Source organism: Etheostoma cragini, chromosome 13 (assembly GCF_013103735.1).
Source record: "Etheostoma cragini isolate CJK2018 chromosome 13, CSU_Ecrag_1.0, whole genome shotgun sequence".
In the NCBI taxonomy this organism is placed as follows: domain Eukaryota; kingdom Metazoa; phylum Chordata; class Actinopteri; order Perciformes; family Percidae; genus Etheostoma; species Etheostoma cragini.
In genome coordinates this window covers 12217032-12236954 of record NC_048419.1, presented here as the reverse complement: position 1 = coordinate 12236954, position 19923 = coordinate 12217032, and the positions used below count along the sequence as shown (strand labels likewise).

At 40.7% G+C, this 19923-nt stretch overlaps 3 protein-coding genes across 8 annotated transcripts in view; 1 reads left to right on the top strand and 2 right to left on the bottom strand.

The window, feature by feature from the left end:
• The first annotated feature begins 535 nt into the window (after positions 1 to 535).
• lipia (lipase, member Ia) overlaps positions 536 to 19923 on the top strand; it is a 27678-nt gene continuing 8290 nt past the window's right edge. The window contains exons 1-12 of one of the 3 annotated variants that reach the window (XR_004659118.1): positions 536 to 809; positions 1293 to 1376; positions 2742 to 3112; positions 3201 to 3309; positions 4119 to 4220; positions 4330 to 4419; positions 4703 to 4870; positions 4960 to 5049; positions 5582 to 5690; positions 5803 to 5976; positions 6092 to 6360; positions 10612 to 10616. Coding sequence is in view for 1 of the 3 variants with exons in the window: in XM_034890411.1 (XP_034746302.1) it covers positions 1319 to 1376; positions 2742 to 3112; positions 3201 to 3309; positions 4119 to 4220; positions 4330 to 4419; positions 4703 to 4870; positions 4960 to 5049; positions 5582 to 5690; positions 5803 to 5976; positions 6092 to 6176 (1356 nt within the window). In the remaining 2 variants the exon portion in view is untranslated. Of the gene's footprint in view, positions 810 to 865; positions 1104 to 1292; positions 1377 to 2741; positions 3113 to 3200; positions 3310 to 4118; positions 4221 to 4329; positions 4420 to 4702; positions 4871 to 4959; positions 5050 to 5581; positions 5691 to 5802; positions 5977 to 6091; positions 6523 to 10611; positions 10617 to 19923 lie in introns of those variants that run through there. The other 2 variants (XR_004659119.1, XM_034890411.1) reach the window with 2 other exon arrangements.
• Positions 6910 to 9447, bottom strand: si:dkey-71d15.2 (SH3 domain-containing kinase-binding protein 1). Of its 2 annotated transcripts, none has more exons than XM_034890417.1 (8): positions 9296 to 9447; positions 8886 to 8983; positions 8548 to 8648; positions 8072 to 8182; positions 7775 to 7974; positions 7587 to 7650; positions 7283 to 7416; positions 6910 to 7211 (listed from the first exon to the last, which is right to left on the bottom strand). In XM_034890417.1, the coding sequence occupies exons 1-7, from the start codon at positions 9355 to 9357 to the stop codon at positions 7378 to 7380; spliced, it is 675 nt and encodes a 224-aa protein (XP_034746308.1). In that variant the 5' UTR covers positions 9358 to 9447; the 3' UTR covers positions 6910 to 7211; positions 7283 to 7377. The 2 variants fall into 2 exon arrangements, with proteins under 2 accessions (XP_034746308.1, XP_034746309.1); XM_034890418.1 differs by having other exon boundaries at positions 8596 to 8648; positions 9296 to 9446.
• si:ch211-114c12.2 (uncharacterized protein LOC336578 homolog) overlaps positions 10182 to 19923 on the bottom strand; it is an 11599-nt gene continuing 1857 nt past the window's right edge. The window contains exons 2-10 of one of the 3 annotated variants that reach the window (XM_034890408.1): positions 18031 to 18092; positions 17130 to 17846; positions 16175 to 16813; positions 13434 to 13549; positions 13186 to 13297; positions 12973 to 13045; positions 12445 to 12516; positions 12191 to 12340; positions 10182 to 10674 (exon numbers count right to left, since the gene is read on the bottom strand). In XM_034890408.1, the coding sequence (XP_034746299.1) occupies positions 12200 to 12340; positions 12445 to 12516; positions 12973 to 13045; positions 13186 to 13297; positions 13434 to 13549; positions 16175 to 16813; positions 17130 to 17846; positions 18031 to 18071 (1911 nt within the window). In that variant the 5' untranslated portion in view covers positions 18072 to 18092 and the 3' untranslated portion in view covers positions 10182 to 10674; positions 12191 to 12199. The remainder of the gene's footprint in view (positions 10675 to 12190; positions 12341 to 12444; positions 12517 to 12972; positions 13046 to 13185; positions 13298 to 13433; positions 13550 to 16174; positions 16814 to 17129; positions 17847 to 18030; positions 18093 to 19923) is intronic. The other 2 variants (XM_034890409.1, XM_034890410.1) reach the window with 2 other exon arrangements.

The window sequence follows — 19923 nt, the reverse complement described above, 5'->3', positions numbered from 1 at the left end:
CAGACAAAGGAAGGAAGGCAAGTCAAGTGCGTGAAGACATACAGTGGATATAAAAATAAAACAGGAATTCCATGAAAACAAACAGAAAACCTGAAACCAACTAAAACAGAAACTTGACATAAGGAAGAAGAAGAAAAAACATGAGCAGGAGAGGTAGAAAGCTAAAAGCTATGCAAAGACCTCTTCTAAAAAATATTTGGCAATAAATGATGATAGAGGGAAAGGCTGTTACAACTTCTTCCAACACTAGAGCTGAATTTCCATGACAGGTTTATCATATTTACTGTAGTCCTATACTAATCCATATACAGTTTGTGGGGAAATCCTGAGTTTAATTGTGTTGTGCAACTTCTTGTAAATTTCCGTGGAATTTGTGAATGCTTTCTAAATATTTCTGGCTAAAAATAGTCCTTTCTGCAAAAGGGACAAATTCTTGGAAATGTCCACAACATGTTTCACTTTCACTCTGGATTTCATGAAAAGGAACGAGAATGAGAAAAGAAACAGTAACTCTGTTGTTTTCACAGATTTTAAATCAAGTAGAAAGGAGACACAAGAACCGGTTTGAGTACACATGAATCAGGTGTGACTTCACAGGAATGTTTCACCTGTGGACACAATGACCCGGGACAAGGGGTGCGGTTATCCTGGTGAGAGCATGCAGGCTGGGAGTAGTAGGCATGCTGCGTTGCTGTTCCTCCTCTCACTTCCTGAAGTGAACTCTGCCCAAATATGTGGTTATACAAACAGACCTGTAATATTCTGGACCTTTGATTCACCAGACCAGGAAATATTATCCTACGGCAAAGGTAAGACTCTGATAAGAATGGCATGCTTTCTCATTGTTGTCCCATTTCTTAAATTACATCTAAGGAAGACCCTGAACACTGACACACTGTAAACATGAGGCGTACTGTAGCAGAAGAACTTAGTTGCAGACAGAGCTCTGCAGATTTCAGTTTCTCTTACTGTACAATCACGTAGTTTGAGATTAATCATAGAGGGTGGGGCTAGAAAACTGATTTCCAGCCTACAGGTTACTTAAATGTCACTGAACTTGTAGGCTACATTAGTTATTTTCCACTCATTCATGACATTGGAAGGTAAGTAGAATAGCATCTCTTTTCTTTGCTTCAGTCCAGTGAGTGTCAGAGAAACATCTGAATGGTTAGGACAGTATTCTTGTGTTAATGTGCCTGTTGTGTTTGTGCACGTGATTTGCTCTGTTTGTTATATTATGAGCCAAACATGTCTGACTGGTGTGTTTTCACGTGGCCTGACTTTATGTACAGATTATTAACACGTGCTGGTGTAAAGCATGTTCCTGTGGCAATATTTGACACTGCTCCAGCTGACAACTGTTCAAATATACAAAGGTAAAGCCCAAAGCATAACACTTTGAATTTAGATGTATGAACACACACACACACACACACACACACACACACACACACAATTTGATGTTCATTTAAGTTATTCAAAAAGGCTGTTTTACTTTTTATATATTTAGTTTTACAGTAGTTTTAGTTTTGTTTTTATTAGGGCCAGGTATAGTGTCTTAGAGTTACACCAACAAAATACATGGTTAGAAAATAGCAATGATGATTAATGTTTCTTGTTTTCTTCTTAGTGTCCGATGGAAAACAATTACAGCCACAAACACTATGTGTAGATTACAGCACAGTGCCATCTTATTTCAAGGCTCTTTAATATCTGTTGTTTGATGTCATGAGAGTTGATGGAAATTAAGGCTGTCTCTTTTTTTCAGTAGTTATAGCTAAAAAAATAAAATAAAATGATTTACAATAATATTTATTCTATTTTTTATACATGTGTATATATCAATTCAGTTTCATTTCGGAAGGTTTCAGTTTTTGATATAATAATCCTGATACACATAGTCACTGTTGTCAGTAAGTGTAAACCCAAGTATTCCTGTGGAAAAAAAGGAGAGTCATGCAACATTTGACTATCTACATTTCATGAGAACACCAATACAATTGAGTAAAGGGCCTTCACTGTGGTTTACAAAACCACTGGCACTCTGTAGAGCTCCACGGCTCTCAGCTGATGCAGTCATGGAAATGTGATTTACAGCCTATATGGAAAGCCACATACATTGTGTAACACTTACTAAAAATAGCTTATGGCATTTCTCATGAAGCTGCTCCATCTTGGTAGAACTTTTCATTTTTGTGAAGTTTTTTTTATTAAGAAATGGCGATTCTTTCTCAATTCCCAATTGGTTGGGTTGTTTAAACAGCATTTAGTCATAATTAAATTTCCACATTTCACTGTACCTCCAAACAATATTGGTTGTGGATGCACTCACCGTTTCTCATAACCTCTGTCATCATTTTTGCTAGTCTATAAAAGGTTCCTTGACTACATGTGTCAGTGATCTAGTTGATGTGAATTGTCTGCATACTGCTGATATTTTGAGTGAATTGGTCCACAAGTTGTTTGCTTTCCCAGTCAAACTTGTTCGTGACGCGTCTCTCTGGTGGACAAGCTGTGTTTAAAGACATATTCAACCAACTGTTGCATGGATTCCACCCACACACCGACTCATTTATGGGACTATGTCACTGATGATGACAGAGACCTTTGATGAGAAGTCAATAAAAATATTAAAGCTTCTTGAGCAATGCTTGTTAAAGTCAAAATGGTCATGTGGCATCTTCACCCTAACCATATACACCTTTCTCTGTCTGTTCCTATTTTTTCGCTATCCCCCTCAGCTCAGAGATGTGAAGAATTTACAGATCTACATCTCGGTCACGCAATCATTGGGACCAGGCTCAAAGTTAGGCTGTTGCTGTACACCAGGGAGAATGGCACCTGTGGTACACTCGTGTCCCACACGGACCTGTCTGCCCATCCCCAGTTTAACTTGTCCAGACCAACCACCTTTGTCATTCATGGCTATCGGCCTACGGGATCTCCACCTGTGTGGGTGCAGCAGATCGCAGAGCTGCTGCTGGCCAGGGAAGACCTTAATGTCATAGTGGTGGACTGGAACCACGGAGCTTCCAATGTGAATTATTTTAAGGCAGTGGAGAACACGTACAACGCAGCCAACAACCTCACTGCTTTCATTAAAATGCTGCAGGTATGAGATGTATCTGATGTATCTGTCTGTGAACATCTCTGCTGTGTTTGCTGTTTTGCGTAACCAGACTAATGACCAATCTCTTCAGGGACGTGGTGCCTCTCTGAGCTCCATCCACATGATCGGAATCAGTCTTGGGGCTCATATGTCAGGCTTAATAGGTGCTAACCTGAATGGGTCAATTGGAAGAATTACAGGTAAGGGTGTACACGTTCAAAGTCAAACAGCACCATAATAATTATGATGATAACCATTCATACTTTCATACAAAACAGCTTCACATTTCTTTACAGAAAGTAGCAAACGTAGTATGGACATTGGTGAAGAAGTGTATGTCTTGAAAGTCAAATAAATACTGCACGTATTTCCACCACCATTTGTTTAGTTACACAACCTTTGGGCACCTTTTTTCTGCATCAGGAAATAAACATTAGCTGAGATGCTTATCAATGACATTTCATGATAACTATGACTTAAATTAACTTGATTTCTAACATCACAATGTATAACACAAAGAGTTTGTCACACTTTGCAGAGTATATGATGGTGGAGCTGTGGAGTTGCAGCCACTTATCACAGTCCAAGTTTTGGCCATCTGGGCAGTGTAGTCACCACGAAACAATTGACAAAGTTTCGATGATTCCACCCAAAATCCCTACTGAGATATTAAGACCACAGATATCCAATTCCACACTGTGGAGAAGTATTGGGTACACACCAAAAAAAGTCATATAAAACAGAAACCAGACATGATAGTATCAAAAAACTTTTGTGTAAATAGAGCACCTCTGGTTGGGTCAGATGTGTCGAAGTTAGTTTGAAAGTAATTGGGACACAGTCCAAAGCAGCAGTGATGATTTGAAAAAGGAAAGGAAGTAAAGCAGCAAAGGTCTTAAACTTACTGATACCTAATGTATTGCAATAAAGTGAACATTAAGATAAGCTAATGTTGAGTTTAAGAATAAACTTGAAGCTCCACTGAGATCTACTGATGTGATTTTTGCAGCTCTGGATCCAGCTGGGCCTCAATTCACTGGCAATCCTCCAGAGCATAGACTAGACCCCACAGATGCCCAGTTTGTGGATGTCCTGCACACAGACATAGATGGTGAGTTAAACTGAAATACTGTATTATTATATTCCCTCAGTCATTTCTAATTGTTTTAAATGTGCTATATACATTATTAATAGTATTGTTATTGGCATGTCATTCCCAGCTCTTGGCTTTAGGGAACCTCTGGGTCACATCGATTTCTATGCTAATGGTGGAGCAGACCAACCTGGCTGCCCAAAGACCATCTTTTCTGGTAAGGTCTCTTTAAATTGTTGATTAACAGTCTTTGTGTACAAATTGTTAGATTTATATGTCGCATGCTAACAATCAGTGCCTGAAGTGGTCCAGAAAAGGTGGCTGTGCAGCACCCTAATTCAGCAGTTGGATGACATGATCATTACATATGTCTTAGATAATGTAAACTGAAACCAAGCATCATTCCAGTGGGGCTAGGTTAGGGTGCTGAATGTCTGATGAATGCCAGTATGGTACTGGCCCATTTCAAGCCCTGGTAACAGTGACTTACCCCTGTGCAGGAGGATCCTATTTTAGATGCGACCACCAGAGATCAGTGTTTCTCTTTCTTGAGTCTGTGGAAAGGACGTGTGTCAGCAGGGCCTTCCCCTGCTCCTCCTACAAAGACTTTCTGGATGGGAACTGCTTGAACTGTGACCGCTTTGGTGCTGCTGGATGTCCTGTCTTTGGTTGGTACTTTTAACATGCATTTATTTAATTTACAAGATAGGTGGTCTAAATTGATGTGACCTGATGTAGATGTTTCACTCAAATCCAGGTTACGATGTCACAGATTGGAAAGAGGTCCTGTTGAGGCTGGGCCAGACAAAAACTTACTTCACCACAAACACCGATTCTCCATTCTGCAGTAAGTGACAAAACACTAATAATCACATCCTAACCTTAATAACCTGACAGAAACACGTAGAAAGCCCCTTAATCCCAATACGGTTCACATTAAAAAGTTACAATTTTGTTAAATGATGCAAACAGTATGAAAGTGAGTATTTAGTCCCTCAAATGGATAAAGTTGCAAATGTTTAAAACTTCTCTCAAAACAGGCCAGGCCAGGGGATTTACAACAGGAAATGCATCCTAAGGCAAACTAAAATAAATCAGCGTTCTGTCTAAGATCCCTTCCTACACCAAAGTGTATCTGAAAAAGTTTATTAGATTCTGGTGCGTCAAGGCACAAAATTGCTACAGTGAATTTTTTTAATAACTGCTGTATCGTGCTTTTTGTTTTTTCCCAAATGCAGTTTTATCCCACGTTATTGGCATTAAAATGTATGTGGAAAGCTGCTATTAAAAGCTATTCCAGGGTTTGCTATATCAGTTCTAAGAGGGCGTATCATTTCATTTCAAAATGGTGAACATATCTATGAATGTGAATGTTTCAGGGACAAACTACAGGTTGGAGGTGATGATATGGAACAAGGATGTACAGTGGGGATACATAACTGTTAAACTGCACGGTAACGGTAAAGAAGCAGTGGCAACCATTGACCAGTAAGTCTTCCCTTTATTTATCATAAGTCCTCTAGCAAATATTCCACCATGACTTCTCTTTGTCCTTCTGTTACTGCTTACTGCCAACATCTCTATTTTTTTTTTACACCAGTAAAGCACCCAAGTTCCAGAAGTACACAGAGACCAATTTGCTTGCCCAGTTTGACAAAGACCTTCAGTCAGTGGAAAAAGTGTCTCTCAAATTCTCCTCTGCGAATGTATTCAAGCACAAATACAAGCTCCGTGTTCTCCGCATCCGTCTTACACATCTGGAACGTAAGGAGAGGTATGAGTAACATGTACTGATTTTTTTTAAAGTGTGTGATATCTTTCAAAAATGTGATGTATTTCATATTAAATAGCAGTTTTTACTTCAGTAATGTTGACCATGTCCTTCACAGGCCTCTCTGTCGATATGACATCCTTCTCGAGGAGAACAAAGCGTTTACCTTTAGGCCAATTTCCTGTGAAGAATCCAATTTCTGAAACTAAATTGGACCCCACGTCAAAACATTCATACTGGAAGAGATTCAGCAGTCTCTTTAGTTTCTCACGGATTGAACAGGAAGGACTGCAGAGATAGCATATCAAAAGTGCTAACCTGGCTACGATGTGATCATTTGGGATGTAAAAATGAAATGTGTATATATATACTATTTATGGTGTAAATGTTTTCTTTTTTCAATGTTTTTTGCAAGAAAAATATTGTCTGAAAAGGGAAATTATATGCAATTCACTTGTAGGTGAATTAGAATTTTCGTATCTCATAATAACCCAATATTATCTTGGACTTGGCGACTGCAACAACAAAATTGAGGCTGGTTTAAAAGGATACTGGGATACTTTTTACTCCTCTGTCTTTTAGAGGATATTTCTTCAGTCAAACTTTCCTACATTTTTTTTAAAAGTTTTTTTGAGATCACTTGTAACTTTATATTTATTTGTGTATATGGATGAATCTTTAATTATTAATAAAAAGGTCAAGTCAATAATGTGCAACATCTTTAATGAATTCACAATGCTCCTACACATCAACAACATGAACATGAATTCACTGTATGAATTCACAATAAATAGGCACATTTTTGAAAATCTATATGCACCTTAAATATGATAGACGCATCAAGTTTGCATTATGTGATGTGGGGGCGCAAACCTGACGCAGTCCCCAGACTGAGTATGCAGGGCCCTCATGTGAGGAGGGCGCAAAAAGGAGGAGGAGGGCCCAAAAAGATGCTAGAATGAATAGCTGTGGATGCAGGGAGGGGCCCGTACAAAGTGCCTTTCTAGGCGGCCCAGAATTTTGTGTTACGCCCCTGTACCCCACTACAGGATTTAAGATTTCATAGTTTTTAAGTCCAACTACAGAAATAAAACAAATTGAATGTATAACAGGGCCTTCTACTGCTCATTTCCTGTGGGAACAGTCAACAGATATTCTTCTCTTATATCCAGTCTAATCCCACTGTACCGCACCAATTTTCAGCAATGACTCAGTAAAAACATGCAGTCCTCTTGGCTGAGGCTTTTGCCACTCCACCAAAAACAAAAGCAAGTAAAATGTTGCCACCTAGAGAGTTTTTTCTTATGCAAATATACTTTTCATCAAAAAGGAGCGAGGATGATTATTTTTTTATCTTAGAAAAACATTTATTTCACTGTCTTTAACGATGGTGAAGTTCTCCACTCATTTAGACATGTGCTTCTTCATACGTTGAATTTCCATCTAAAACAAAACAAATCAAACCATGAGTGCAAATATTGTCCTCTTAAACTAATTCTGCACAGTTTTTTACATTATGAAAAAGAACAAAGGAGCAAACAAGAACAAAATATCATTATTTAGCAATTAGCATGTCCTTGCAGCTAAATAAATTCCTTTATTCATTCACGCACCTGTAAAGTCAAGCGAATCCTTTTCTCCTCATCAAGCTCATTCATCAGCAGTTTAATTTCTTTGCTGGAACACAAGATATCATCAGATTAGTGGAAAGAAGTATGAAACAGGCAGTGATGCAGGGATGCAAATGTCATGCACTCATCAGGGCAGGTTAGAAACATAAACCTCATTGACAACGCCATACTTGTGCTGACTCTTCATCAGTTCAAACTGGTCCCTCAGGTCTCTCAGATCTGTCTGCAGCTGTTGCAGGCTCGGTGGATTTCTGCTCGGCTGGGGGTCGGAGTTGATGTGTGGGGGCAGCGTCGGATGTAGTACAGCAGAGAGAGCCTCGGGTAACAGGGAGATGAAGGACTGCATGGGAACACTTTTGGATGCTGCTGCCTGGGGAAAATAACCCAACATTACTGACTGACATAACACAAAGTGTCAATTTGAACTTGGAAGTGTGTGAAACCTTCACTTTCTCTTTTACACTTACAGGCAGGGCAGACCCATTGTGGCTTGGTTCCGGAGCGTTTTCTTGACGTGTTAAAGAATCCGGCTCCTCACACTGGTTTTCTTTTTTTTCCTCCTCCATCATGAGTGTTACCTGTAAGTTAAGTCTAGATTGAGACATCTGATAAGTTAAAAAAAATTAAAATGTGGTTCACCCAATGTTAGTATGAACAAAAAGTGTTTTGATGCAAGTGCAATTCTGAAAGTATAGCTCACATTCATTACAGGGCAAAGTACCTTTTAACCTTGTTTTATGAAAGGTGTTAAAGTAGATATCGCCCGCTGCTGTACGTGGCTGTGTGTGTATGAGGCAACTCAAAAGTTAAATTTATCCCAAGGACAGATGGGACACAAACACACCAGACACACTTTCACACAGTGAGCCAAGTTATGACAGTATTGTTTAACTGGATAATACAGCAACTCTAGATAATTATTATTAAAAATGTGTATACTTCCCAGAGTCTGAAGCTCTGACTGTAACCTCTCATCTGCAGCATGAGCTACCTGCTCATTCAGCTTCTCTGCCATCGACACAACTGAATCAAACTCTTCAGTGTCTTCAGCAGTGAAAAACAGAGAATGGATGTTACAACACTTGCAGAACTAATTTAAACCCATCGCTATAGAGATATATAGAGAGCTATAGAGAATCGGCTATTTTCACAGTTATAAACCCATGTTTGTGATTCCAAAGCCTGCATTGTAATTCCGCCTTTTTGACATGCAGCATTCAAGCATGTGTTTCAAAGTATGTTGCAACAGATAGTTGTAACAATAATAGTTGCAAGGCTTACCAGGAATGAGGGCTGAGCTATAGCTGCCCATCGTGACAGAGAGGAATACAAGTGTAGAGAGTGAAAGAAAGAAAAGCCTGCAGTCTTTAAGTCTACATCTACAAATGACAGATTGGAGTAAATCAGTGGAGCAGAAGTCAGCAGAAACCAGTCAGCTCAGTGCAGTCACACATCATGCTTAAGAAAATTTATAATAAATAAGTATGTATATTAAAACTTAGATCAAAGTGGGGGGATACTAAGTGTGGGTGGTACACTAGACTAGAGGCACCTGTTTCTCTCATGCCACAAGAGTGTAGTGAACAAATGCAGCAATGTGACAGACTATTCTGTACGATCAAAAGTAAGTAAAGGAAACAACTTACAAGATCATTGTCAGTTACAGTCAAGGATCTGGGACACACACTAACCTTGGTTGGCCGGTGACACCAGTGAGATACAGCAGCCTCTGTGGTAACGGGACACTGTCCATTGTAACCCGCTGTGGTGTGTTGAGTATGTTGTGATGACGAGCCTTCTGTCAGGGCTAAGTTTAGCTCCAGTCCACTTCCAAATATCACTGGGGCAGAGCGAAGGCCGTCACGGGCTGAAGGGCGAGAGGTATGTTTAAAGGGACAAACTGGAACGCAGTTATGAAAACGGTGAGGTTTATAGTATTGAGAGGAAGAAAAGCAGAAAGGATGGTGATTTTGTTTATGGGGAAATCTGAGGAAGTGTTTTTGATTGGCTAAACAGTACATAACTCATTCCACTGATTTTACACATGAAGTCCAGTTTGCTAGTCAGTTGTATCATGTGGCTCTGGAGGGAGATTGATAATTTTCTTTTTTTTTTCTAAATGACCCTGATGAAATCATCATCATTCTATAAGGGTGATCTCAGCTTGGACTCAAGACTAACGGTGACAAACTGGATGTGTGGAGTTTAAAAGAAACAGGTAAAAATAAATAGACTGTTGAATTGCATCATGGGAAATGTAAGAACCGGCAAGCTTGATCCACTTGAGCCCCCACTTAATGGAAATTAAACTACAGTACAACTTTAAACATGTTCAGGTAATTCTGCAATATCATTAAAACACTCATTTAATTATGTTGTACATAAAAGTATTATGTATCAAGAAAAATTAAGTGTAAACCTAGATTATCTGTAAGTTTGGAAATACAGCCGCCAGAACAATCATGTATGAAAGTAAAGAGGGATTCTAGGTTTCATGATTCTTACAAACAACACCACTGACAAAGTGATTCTGTCTTTTGTCCAAATATACAAGCAAAAAAAGATGACTCAAAAAGAGTTTGTTAAATTGGATTTTATTTCAAGTCTGAAACAAACTGAACATGTGGTTATACAAGTAGTAGCTAAGCGTCGTTAGACAAGGTGCTGTTTCTAATCAAAACAATCATGATTAATCAAACAGGAGACAGCTCATGTGTTAAGTCTTTGTACAAATGTTTCTTTGGACTTGACACACTTAAAAACGATAGCTGCTGGTAAACAAAGAAAAAGCTAAATCCTTTTCAGTAAAATGAAGACTGCCAAGATCACAAGCAGAAACCCTCAAATAATTATACACAAGAAAAAAAAAAGCAGGAGAGCATCATGTAACGACCATACATTATACATATCTAAAACGTAAGTACTGCAGTACTTTATAATACAGTACATATATGCATCTGAAAAATTTCCACGATACACAGGCAGGTTGGGATTGTAGTGTGGGAAGGGGTTGTGCAGTCCATCCAGCAGAGAAGATCCAGAATCGTGCCTGCAGAATGTAGGACCTGTGCTAAGATCAAGGAAAAAAAATTAATAATTTGAAACATTTCTTGAAGATCTAAATATTAGATTTTATTTTGTTGTGATAATCAAGATTTCTTTACAGTGAATAAATGAATAGCACAGCTACACAACCGACTCCTACAAAGTACCAAATAAGCCTATGTTTGGTCAGAAGATGGACAACACTACACTGAAGACACTGGATGCAAATTGAATTCACCCTTCTAACCCCTCACAGGTACACACTAGGGCTGCACAATTAATCGAATTTTAATCGCGATCACGATTTTGACTTCCCACGATCAAATTTGCGTGATCGAGCGTTTTTTTTTTTTTTAAAGCATCTTTTCATAGAACGGTGAGTTTTTTCGCAAAGCCAATCTACCGCTCCGTAAACCCCTGTCTGCTCATGAGCCAGTCAGAGTTGTTCCCTGCCTCGCACAGCTTACTTTCTAGATGTAGACAGTCACAGAGGACAGAGTAACGGGAGGAAAAGTCAACAGATAGCAGTTGTTTATACGTCGGTCTCAAGGTTTATCAGTTTACCAGTAAACGCAACATTTTGTCCCGTCTGTGTTGTTACTCACACAACAGCAGTGACCAGCGCTAGTCGGTGGCGGTGCTAGTTAGCGTCTGTTAGCTCACAGGGCTCAAGTAACATTTTTCTTCTAGGACGCACCGGTGCACCTAATGTCCTTGCATCCGCTGCAATGTTGTTTATATGGCTGGTATAATTTTGCATTACATGACCCATTTTTTTCTGTAAAGCCGTGCCGCCTGTGTTGGATCTTTCTACTCTCTCTCGTCTTACTCTCTGCGCAGCCCGGCCACACAGCGCCGGTCCACACTTCTGACATTTCTCTACATTTTTAATTGTTATTAACACAGCTGTATATTGTCAAGTATTAGGGGCAAACCTGTATTTGTACCAGTGTTTCCGCTGGTAACCCTACTTTTGCGGCCGCCACGGCAAAGAACACAGAAGAAGTTATTGAATGCAACTAACTTCAGTTGGAAGAGTAACAGCGTGTGAGACGGAGCTGCTGGACCTGGGCCAGAGATGTGACCCATGGCCAGAATATCATAGTTCATAAAAATGCAGCGCAGTGACAATAAAGACATTTCATACACAAAACGTGTGTATCTGCCGTTTGACCCGTGCTGGACCCGACTCTGAGTACTCCATCGCACTACCCCTCTCTCCCTAGCTCTTTTTATCAGTTATTGTTAAAAACAAGTGATGGAGCTTTCTCAGAGATACATTTAAAAAATATATATATATCCTACGCTATTTATTTCAATGTGTTGCAGCTGTATGTCCATAAAACTTCAACATAAGAAGATTGTAACATAATATAGATGTGAAATCAGTTATAAACAGCCTATGTGACAATAAAATTAGTTTGGGTTAAAATCAACAAATAATCGTGAGAATAATGGTTACCACAATATTGTTAAAAAATAATTGTGATTATCATTTTAGCCATCATCGTTCAGCCCTAGTACACACCATAAAAACTTACCAAAGGTTATCACCAGCGTTGTTGGTTGGGACCTCTGTTGTATGGTGGACGCTGACGCATTACTCTCATGGTGCGGTATTTCGACATGATAGTGTGACTTTTCCTGAATACTGGCCTCTGATTTGGGAAGGGTCGTGGCACTAAGCTCTCCTTATAAAACACAAGAAATTCAAATGTTATTACAAAGGAAGAAGCAATGAGCCATTTCACATTTTCCAGAAGGACTGAGTGATCTGTCAAAATAATATGCTTACCATGAGTGGTCTTCTAAAATTTCCAGACTGTTCAGGGCCCATCTTCCTTGGACCAACCGTGAACTTTGGTCTCTGTAAAACAACGATGAATGCTAAATACATACAGTATGCAATGCCCCCTTATTTATTCCATTTCCATCTAAAATCAAAACAATACAGCGCAGTATAAAAATATTACATCTGACAAAACACGCCACCTGACATGCTTCAGTGGTTATTCACAGTAGTGATTCAACCATGATGTTACAGCTCAAATGACAAAGGCAGTACACATCCAGTAAGCTAAAAAAACAAAAACTTAAAAATTAATATGAGTTGGAACAAACCTCTAATGGCCGCTTACTCCTTTTGACTTAGTCACATTTGCTTTGCTTCAATAAAATGAAACATTTCAAAACTGCAATATAGATGCCAAATCTTTAAATATATAGGCTTTGCTTGCTACCACAACGACCGCGGTAATTCTTTGTGAATCTTCATATGGATCGACACAAGCTCTGCTCATGGTAGCATAAATGTTTCAGTCACCTGCATGGGTCCTGGTCCTGGTCTCCTGAAGGGCCTCCCGCCTCTCTGGTTGTCCTGCATCATATTAAATGGCCTGCAAAGAGCAAAAGGAAAATTAAAAACTGGACACGCTCTGCATAAAGCTCGCATTTGACCTACTGGAAGACACTGCACTGTCTACTTGAATTAGAACCTTGTTTAAACACTGAGAAATACGGATTGTATGAAATGTACCTAAACACCCTCTTATCCATAAAGCCCCGTCTTCGGTCTTCAGGCAATGATCTGGAATAATTCGTCTTTGATAGTCGACTGTTTGGTGTGGCATCGTGATCTGAACTGCGTTCTACAAAAAAAAAATATATATAATAATAAACTTCCGTAGCTGAAGCTTATATATGTTATCAAAACAATTTGTATAGTAAGATACCAGCCGATGGTTTCCCCTTACCAAATAATACGAGAGAATAGAATTGACTTACCATTCTTTTGCTTCGGGCTGTGATCTTTCGCAGGCGAGCCGTCCTTAGAGGAGGAGCTCGGTCCAGGTGGCCAGTGGGACAAAATAACAAGGTCACGTTTCTCAATGGGAGAAGATCTGGGGAGAGATCAGTGGAAGCAGCGTTAATGCCATCAGCATTCCTTTATGAGTTTCATGTAAAGCTTACGTCAGTGTATAGACATCTTAATGTGACCTGGATACATTAACATCACATCATTCAAGTTATAAGTGTTGAAAAGAAAACAGATTGGAAGTAAAAAAATATATATAATCACCCGGTCAACTTTCAGAAATAATGCAATTTAAGCCAGTAATGAACAGCACTGTTTTGCAGGCAGACAAATGATCACAAAGTCACTGATCACATGGGTACTTACAAAAACCATGGAATGTCCATGCTTCTTTACTCCTATTTTTTGTACCCTGATTCAATCTGAGCCCTCTTCATTTACTCAGTGATCGAAGTGAGCAGGAAAATCTCGGGGACAACTTTAAGATACCAAATCTTCTATCATCCCTCTCTTAGAAGCACAATGTCTTGCTTTGACCGTTGGACTGTACTTCAGAAGGCTTTGTCAGCGGGTCAGGTCATTCCTAGGTCCTTTGGTGGTCTTCAATAATCATCATCATCCAAAGAGTTTCAAAAGATTTCATTCTTGGGAGACACCTGTAGTTCTGCAGAGAAAGGCTGAACACATCCAGGCCGGAGATTATGTCAGCTTTCTTCTCCATAGCTGTGCGTGGTTTTAAGAGATGATCCAGTATTTGTCTGCCGACAAGTTCTGGTTTCAAGGCCACTGACTTATGGTTTTGCAGTGCCCACAAGTGAGACTTTATTCCTTTACTTCTGCCGTTCTTCTTTCACATCTTCTTAACATCTGGGGCGTTGAAGTTGAAGTTACAGTGGGAGTAAGTGCCGGGAATTGATGGTTACAGTGGGATTAAGTGCCGGGAATTGATGGTGACTATCTTTTGTCCTCAATACTAGGCAATGTGAATGCAGGATGACATATGCAGGGTTTGGGTTAGAGACTTTAGGTGCCGTGGACTTTGGCTGCATTAGCCTTGTAAAGCAGCTACTGAATATTCCGATTTCCCTCAGGCTGATGATGTGCATCTCTTTTTATGACATTTAGGTCACACGTCAGATAAGAAATAGGAACTGACCCAAGCACATGCTGACCTGTAGGTTTAGACCAAATGCATTCACATTACGATTATGACAAGGTGGTACCAAAGTGGTCTTGCTTCTGTCCCCATGTAGCATAAAGTTGGAATTCTAGACACTCATTTCTTGTTCCGATCTTTGAAATCCATTCTCTCAGGTTCATCTCGTTTCGCCATTTGGGTCATTAGGAGGATCAGATGTGGAGCCTTGTGTTTTCAGCAACTTGATGTTTATTATCTGTTCCCCAGGGTTCTAAAATGACACATCAATGCCTGTTTTACTGCAGGCATTGTTAATACGATAACAATAGGAGGTGGCCAAATAGTTTTTTTACGGTCACAAGTTTGACTTTATCATCTCTGGTGCATTTCATCAAAACACTTGGCAAGGTTGATGCTTGATGAATGTCCTTGAAGTTATCATGAGTGCCGGCAGCAGAAAATCCGATCTTTCTGGGGTTAATCTACTTTGCACGATTCTAGATTTCCACTTCCATATTTCACTTTTATGGAACACACAAAATGGGGCATTTCTCCGGGTCTGTGATGATCCTGAATATGGTGATTGATAGTGAATTAGTCAAAAAGATCAATTGTTTGCCAATTCTTTGTCTTGGCTTTAAACAATTTTTAAAGTCTAGTGTAACCACGTTGAGACTTTATAAAAAAGAGGCTTCATTATTGTTAATTTGATGTGCATAAACAATGGATTTAGAAATATCAATCTGCATCGGCGTTTGTATCGGTTCCTTTATCATGAATGCAAGTGCACTGTGTCATAAATTGGCCGGTGGCCAGTTACGTCCTTCAACAGAAATTCCTCTTCATTGTTTTCTGGCTTTCGTTGTTTCTGTTTTCAACAATCCCCGTCATCCATCTTGACATTGCGATTATATTTAATGTAACACAAAGTGTCACAGCTCAGGCCAGCTTTGGTTTTGTACATCCCATGATCAAACATGCTACTTGTCGGACATTCATTTAAAGCATCTCTTTTTCCATGGTCGATGTTGCCAATAATTCCAAAGGGGCAGCATAGCACTTCTGGTTTAGGCATTTTAGGGGCAGTCCTCTTCATGTCTTCACATATAGTTTTACAAGACGTGTTGGAACTTCAGCTTCAAATTGCATTTGTTCTTTAACGAGGATGAAGGTTCTTCACAATCTGCTGACGAGCACTTGTTTCAAGCGTAATGCCGACAAACTGGAGAATCCTTCAACAGCACTGATGTACTAATTTTTCCACACTCTTCATCAAGGGTATTAAACATTTGTCAGCTTTAAAACAGGTTGGCTTTCTTGATATGGTGCATCACTTGGCACTTTCTCTTCGGCCCACGTCATATGAAGACATTTTGAAACATAGGCACGCAGACATGGAGGTATTCGAAAACCGCTGCTGTTTTTCATCAACTGATTCAGTGTTGCACATTTAGCTCATGACGACATCTCCATTTTCCACAGTCGGCACCCCCTTCACATTGAGACATTCTTTCTTGACCTCCTAATCATCATCAAGCCCCTGCGAACAGTGCTAGAAGGAATATACCGTACCTGTGTGTGTTCAAGGACCGGCGAGACTCCACCTGTTCTTTGTCTGTATCAGAGTCTCTTGAAGACTTGCTGGCATTGCCTTCTTCTCTGGGGGGTGATTGTTGTGGTTTTCCCCTCCTTGGTTCCAGCTTTTTCAGGGGAACTGCATTTGACTGGAAACGTTTCTTCCTGATAGCAAGAACAGAGCTGATGTTTTCTTGTGAGGCAGAGTCACCCAGATGAGGCCTGGGTTTCACAGATGGAGGTATTTGGAGACCCATGAGAGACTCTGCTCCGACTTGTCTGCTCTTGACCAGGAAACTTCTATCTCTAACAGACAAAGGTTTACCACCGAATGGCCTGGGAATACCGAGCAGCTGAGGCCTCTCTCTCCTGGGCTGTTTAGGATTGCCATGCTCCAGTGCAGGGTCTGAGGAGGGGATTCCGATGCTTGATATCCTCCTCTTACGGGGTCCTGCCATCTGCCTCTCCTGAGGGTCCCTTTGGTAGGAAGATGACGGTGAGGGACCTCCTTTCCAGGAGGGGGATCTGTAAGGGGGCAAGTGAGGGACATCCTGAGCCCTCTCTCTACTGTGGGATCTGCTGCCCTGCCTCACCACCGGACCACGCTGCCGCCTGGAGTCTTGCTCGGATGACCACCTGCACATCCATCAAACAATAGAGAAATCATTACAATGATAGATCCATTGCCATTTTAAGTGGGAGGTGGAACTTTTAACTTTTATCTTAATGCCCCTCATAATGCCATGACAGAAAGAAACAGGTAGGAGTAGTACATTTTCAAAGAGCAATTACAGATGTAAAACTCCTCTCAATGGCAGGTGAAACCACATTTAATCACACCCCCATTAATCCCCTCTAATAATTATGAGTTGGGCAGAGTAGGAGTAATCACTATTCCCCCAGTGACTGGGAGGACTGGGCCAGCTTCAGGCCTCCTTTTTAATAATTTTACCCAGCTGGGGTTGTTGCTTCACTCCTGTACCTCTCTGGACATGAGCCTCTCCCATGCATCTCTCTGGGGTTCCTCTGTGACCCAGAGGGCCCATGTTCTCCATTGTGTGGATGAGAGAATGCTCCAGCCTCATTCCAGCGCTTCATGCCATGACCAAAGGGCTCATGGGCCCTTTCTCTTGGATTATAATTCCCACGAGGGTCTCGATTCCGCTGCTCCTGATGCTGAAAACCTGACCTTTTGTGGCCCCTGAAAGACCCCTGGTAGGCTGGTGTAGAGCCTGGCCTCCTGTCGGCTTGGTGGTTGCGAAAATGTCTTGGGGAGGGTGACCTCTGACCTGAGGGGTGGCCATGGAAAGGAGGGCCCCTTTGACTCGTGGATCCATGAGCAAAACTGCGAGGGGAGGACTGATGCTGAACATGGGGGGTGCGGTTTGGCCGAGATGGAGAAGGCCTCTTCTGGCTATGACGTGGTTCCATTTTGGGAGGGTATGATTGAAAGGAATCCTGATTTTGGGACCTCCAGTGATTGAAACGTGGCTCTCTTTGCTCTCCCATCAGGGGTACTCTTCTGACAACTGGGGGTCGTCCTCTACCTCTGGAATCTCTCCAGTGAAAAGGAGCCTTTGCTGGGTAGCCCTGGCCATCTCTTCGACCTTTGGAGTTATGGTTGTAATTCCCGTCACTAGGTCCAACGCCATGACCATCTCCGTATGGTCTGATAAGATACAAAAAAGAAGAAATTTGTGGATTACAAAACACACTATGCCACAATAAACATACCATCATTTTGCAAAAACTGGGGGCGGCATATAGCTTAAATTCCTAATGGTACAAAAGATTTAATCGTGAACATCATCACCAAAGTATCCGAGTGCCACTTCACATAATCAAAACCTTACCTGGGCTTCAAACGTGGTGGTCCAAATTGTGGTCGAACCATCTTTGGAAGAGAGTGAATAACCTATAGATAAAAAACAAAAACATACAGAGTTTTAACAATGAGGTTAAGCAGATTTAATGCTAGATTCATAAAAAACAATTTTTGACCCGTCCTGAATTGACAGTTGCCACCATGTAGTCTAAAGCTGAACCATTTGTCCAAGTGTTAGCTAATTAGCAGCCCAAGTCCGAGCAGGCTGGGATCCCGCATTCGCAGTAGTGCTGGGAACCCTGTTCTAATTTGAAAGATTAATCTTTTGATTTTTCTGGAGATGAAAGTGTTGCTACAGCCTAAACCATGCATGGGGGCGCATTGCTATTTTCAGGACTGGTCTAGAACCCTGCACATGAGTAGCGTTTTCTAGGATGGGGAAGTAATGTCCTGCCCTACTTTGCCTTTGATTGGCTAGTACTCGTTGCCTTCGTTGGTTGGATTGGTTAGGTTTAGGCAAGAGAAGTGAGACTGGTTAGGGGAGAGTGAGAAAAAACTGAGTAAACCAATTCCTTCACCATTCAAGAAAACTTAAATTTGCACCCAGAACACACAAGGAGGTAAACCAGCCTCTACAAAGTATACCTGCTATGGCGCCATTTTGATGCCACCTAGCACTCACCCACCATTAGCATTCCATTGACTGCCATTCATTTTGGCGCCACTTTGACAGCAAATAGCTTTACATCTGAAGTGTTTAAAGACTCCATTTGTCCTCTGTTTATTTCTAAAGAAACATAGCAATGTAAAAAAGCTCCATTACCTTGTATCTCACGTTATGGCTCCGTAGCGGACATTTTTTTGTAAAAATAGGCTAACGGTTATGTCATAACAACGCGACTTACTGTCTATTAGGAATTGCTTCTCAAAATTGTCAAGAACCTAGACACCCGTTTGATTACATCGACTCATGCATTAGGCATGGTTACGGTCTCGTATAGCTGCCTGGTGTGCGGTCTCCTCGTGGCAGCCTACCTACTATCAAACAAACATTTAACTTAACATAGCTACCACAGTAACATGACGTATATTTATATGTGATGTACTTCCCCATTGGCAATGTGTGAATTGTAATGAACAAAATTATCTAAGATGCACTAGAAACCAGGCTTGGTTAATAACTTAAACTTGCCAAGAACCGAGACACCGCTTGATTACATATACTTGAGCAGTTGCACGGGTACATTCAGCCTCATTCAATAGCGTGGTGCATGTTCTCCAACCTACAACTTTTTTCAACAACTCTTTAGGTGCTGCTCGGCTCACAGTAGCCCATTTCCTGATATATTCTACAACCACTCCAGTGGAGGTGCTAATGAGGTTAAAAAACAACAATGAGTCAGTTCTTTGACATATGGCACTCGATTCTCCCAGTTCTGTCACACCAGTCTGGTTCATTAACCTGCTCAGTCAGCTTGTCAACACTATAGAGCTCAAAAATTCTGCCGGTCCTCCGAGAGACCTTGGCTTCCAGAAGTAAATTTCCCATTTATTTCTCCCATCGACAGCATGTAATAATAAGACCCTCAAAATATAGCGTGTTTTCCTAGTGTTTAGTTTGACTTAACATTATTTAAGACTGAATAAAGCTGTCAGCTAGCAATTAGCCAAACTAACATTAGCTTCTTGGCAGAGGCATGGGAACAGATGGTTCGTTAATCCTTGTAAAACCGGATTCTCATCTCCCGCATGTGCACACATCGTGGATAATGAAGTACTTATCCAAGACATTGTGAATAAAAGACATTTCTCTCAAAACAAGGTTGGTGCCCCATGAACTTTTGGCATCTACACTCACCGGCCACTTTATTAGGTACACCTGTCCAACTGCTCGTTAACACTTAATTTCTAAGCAGCCAAT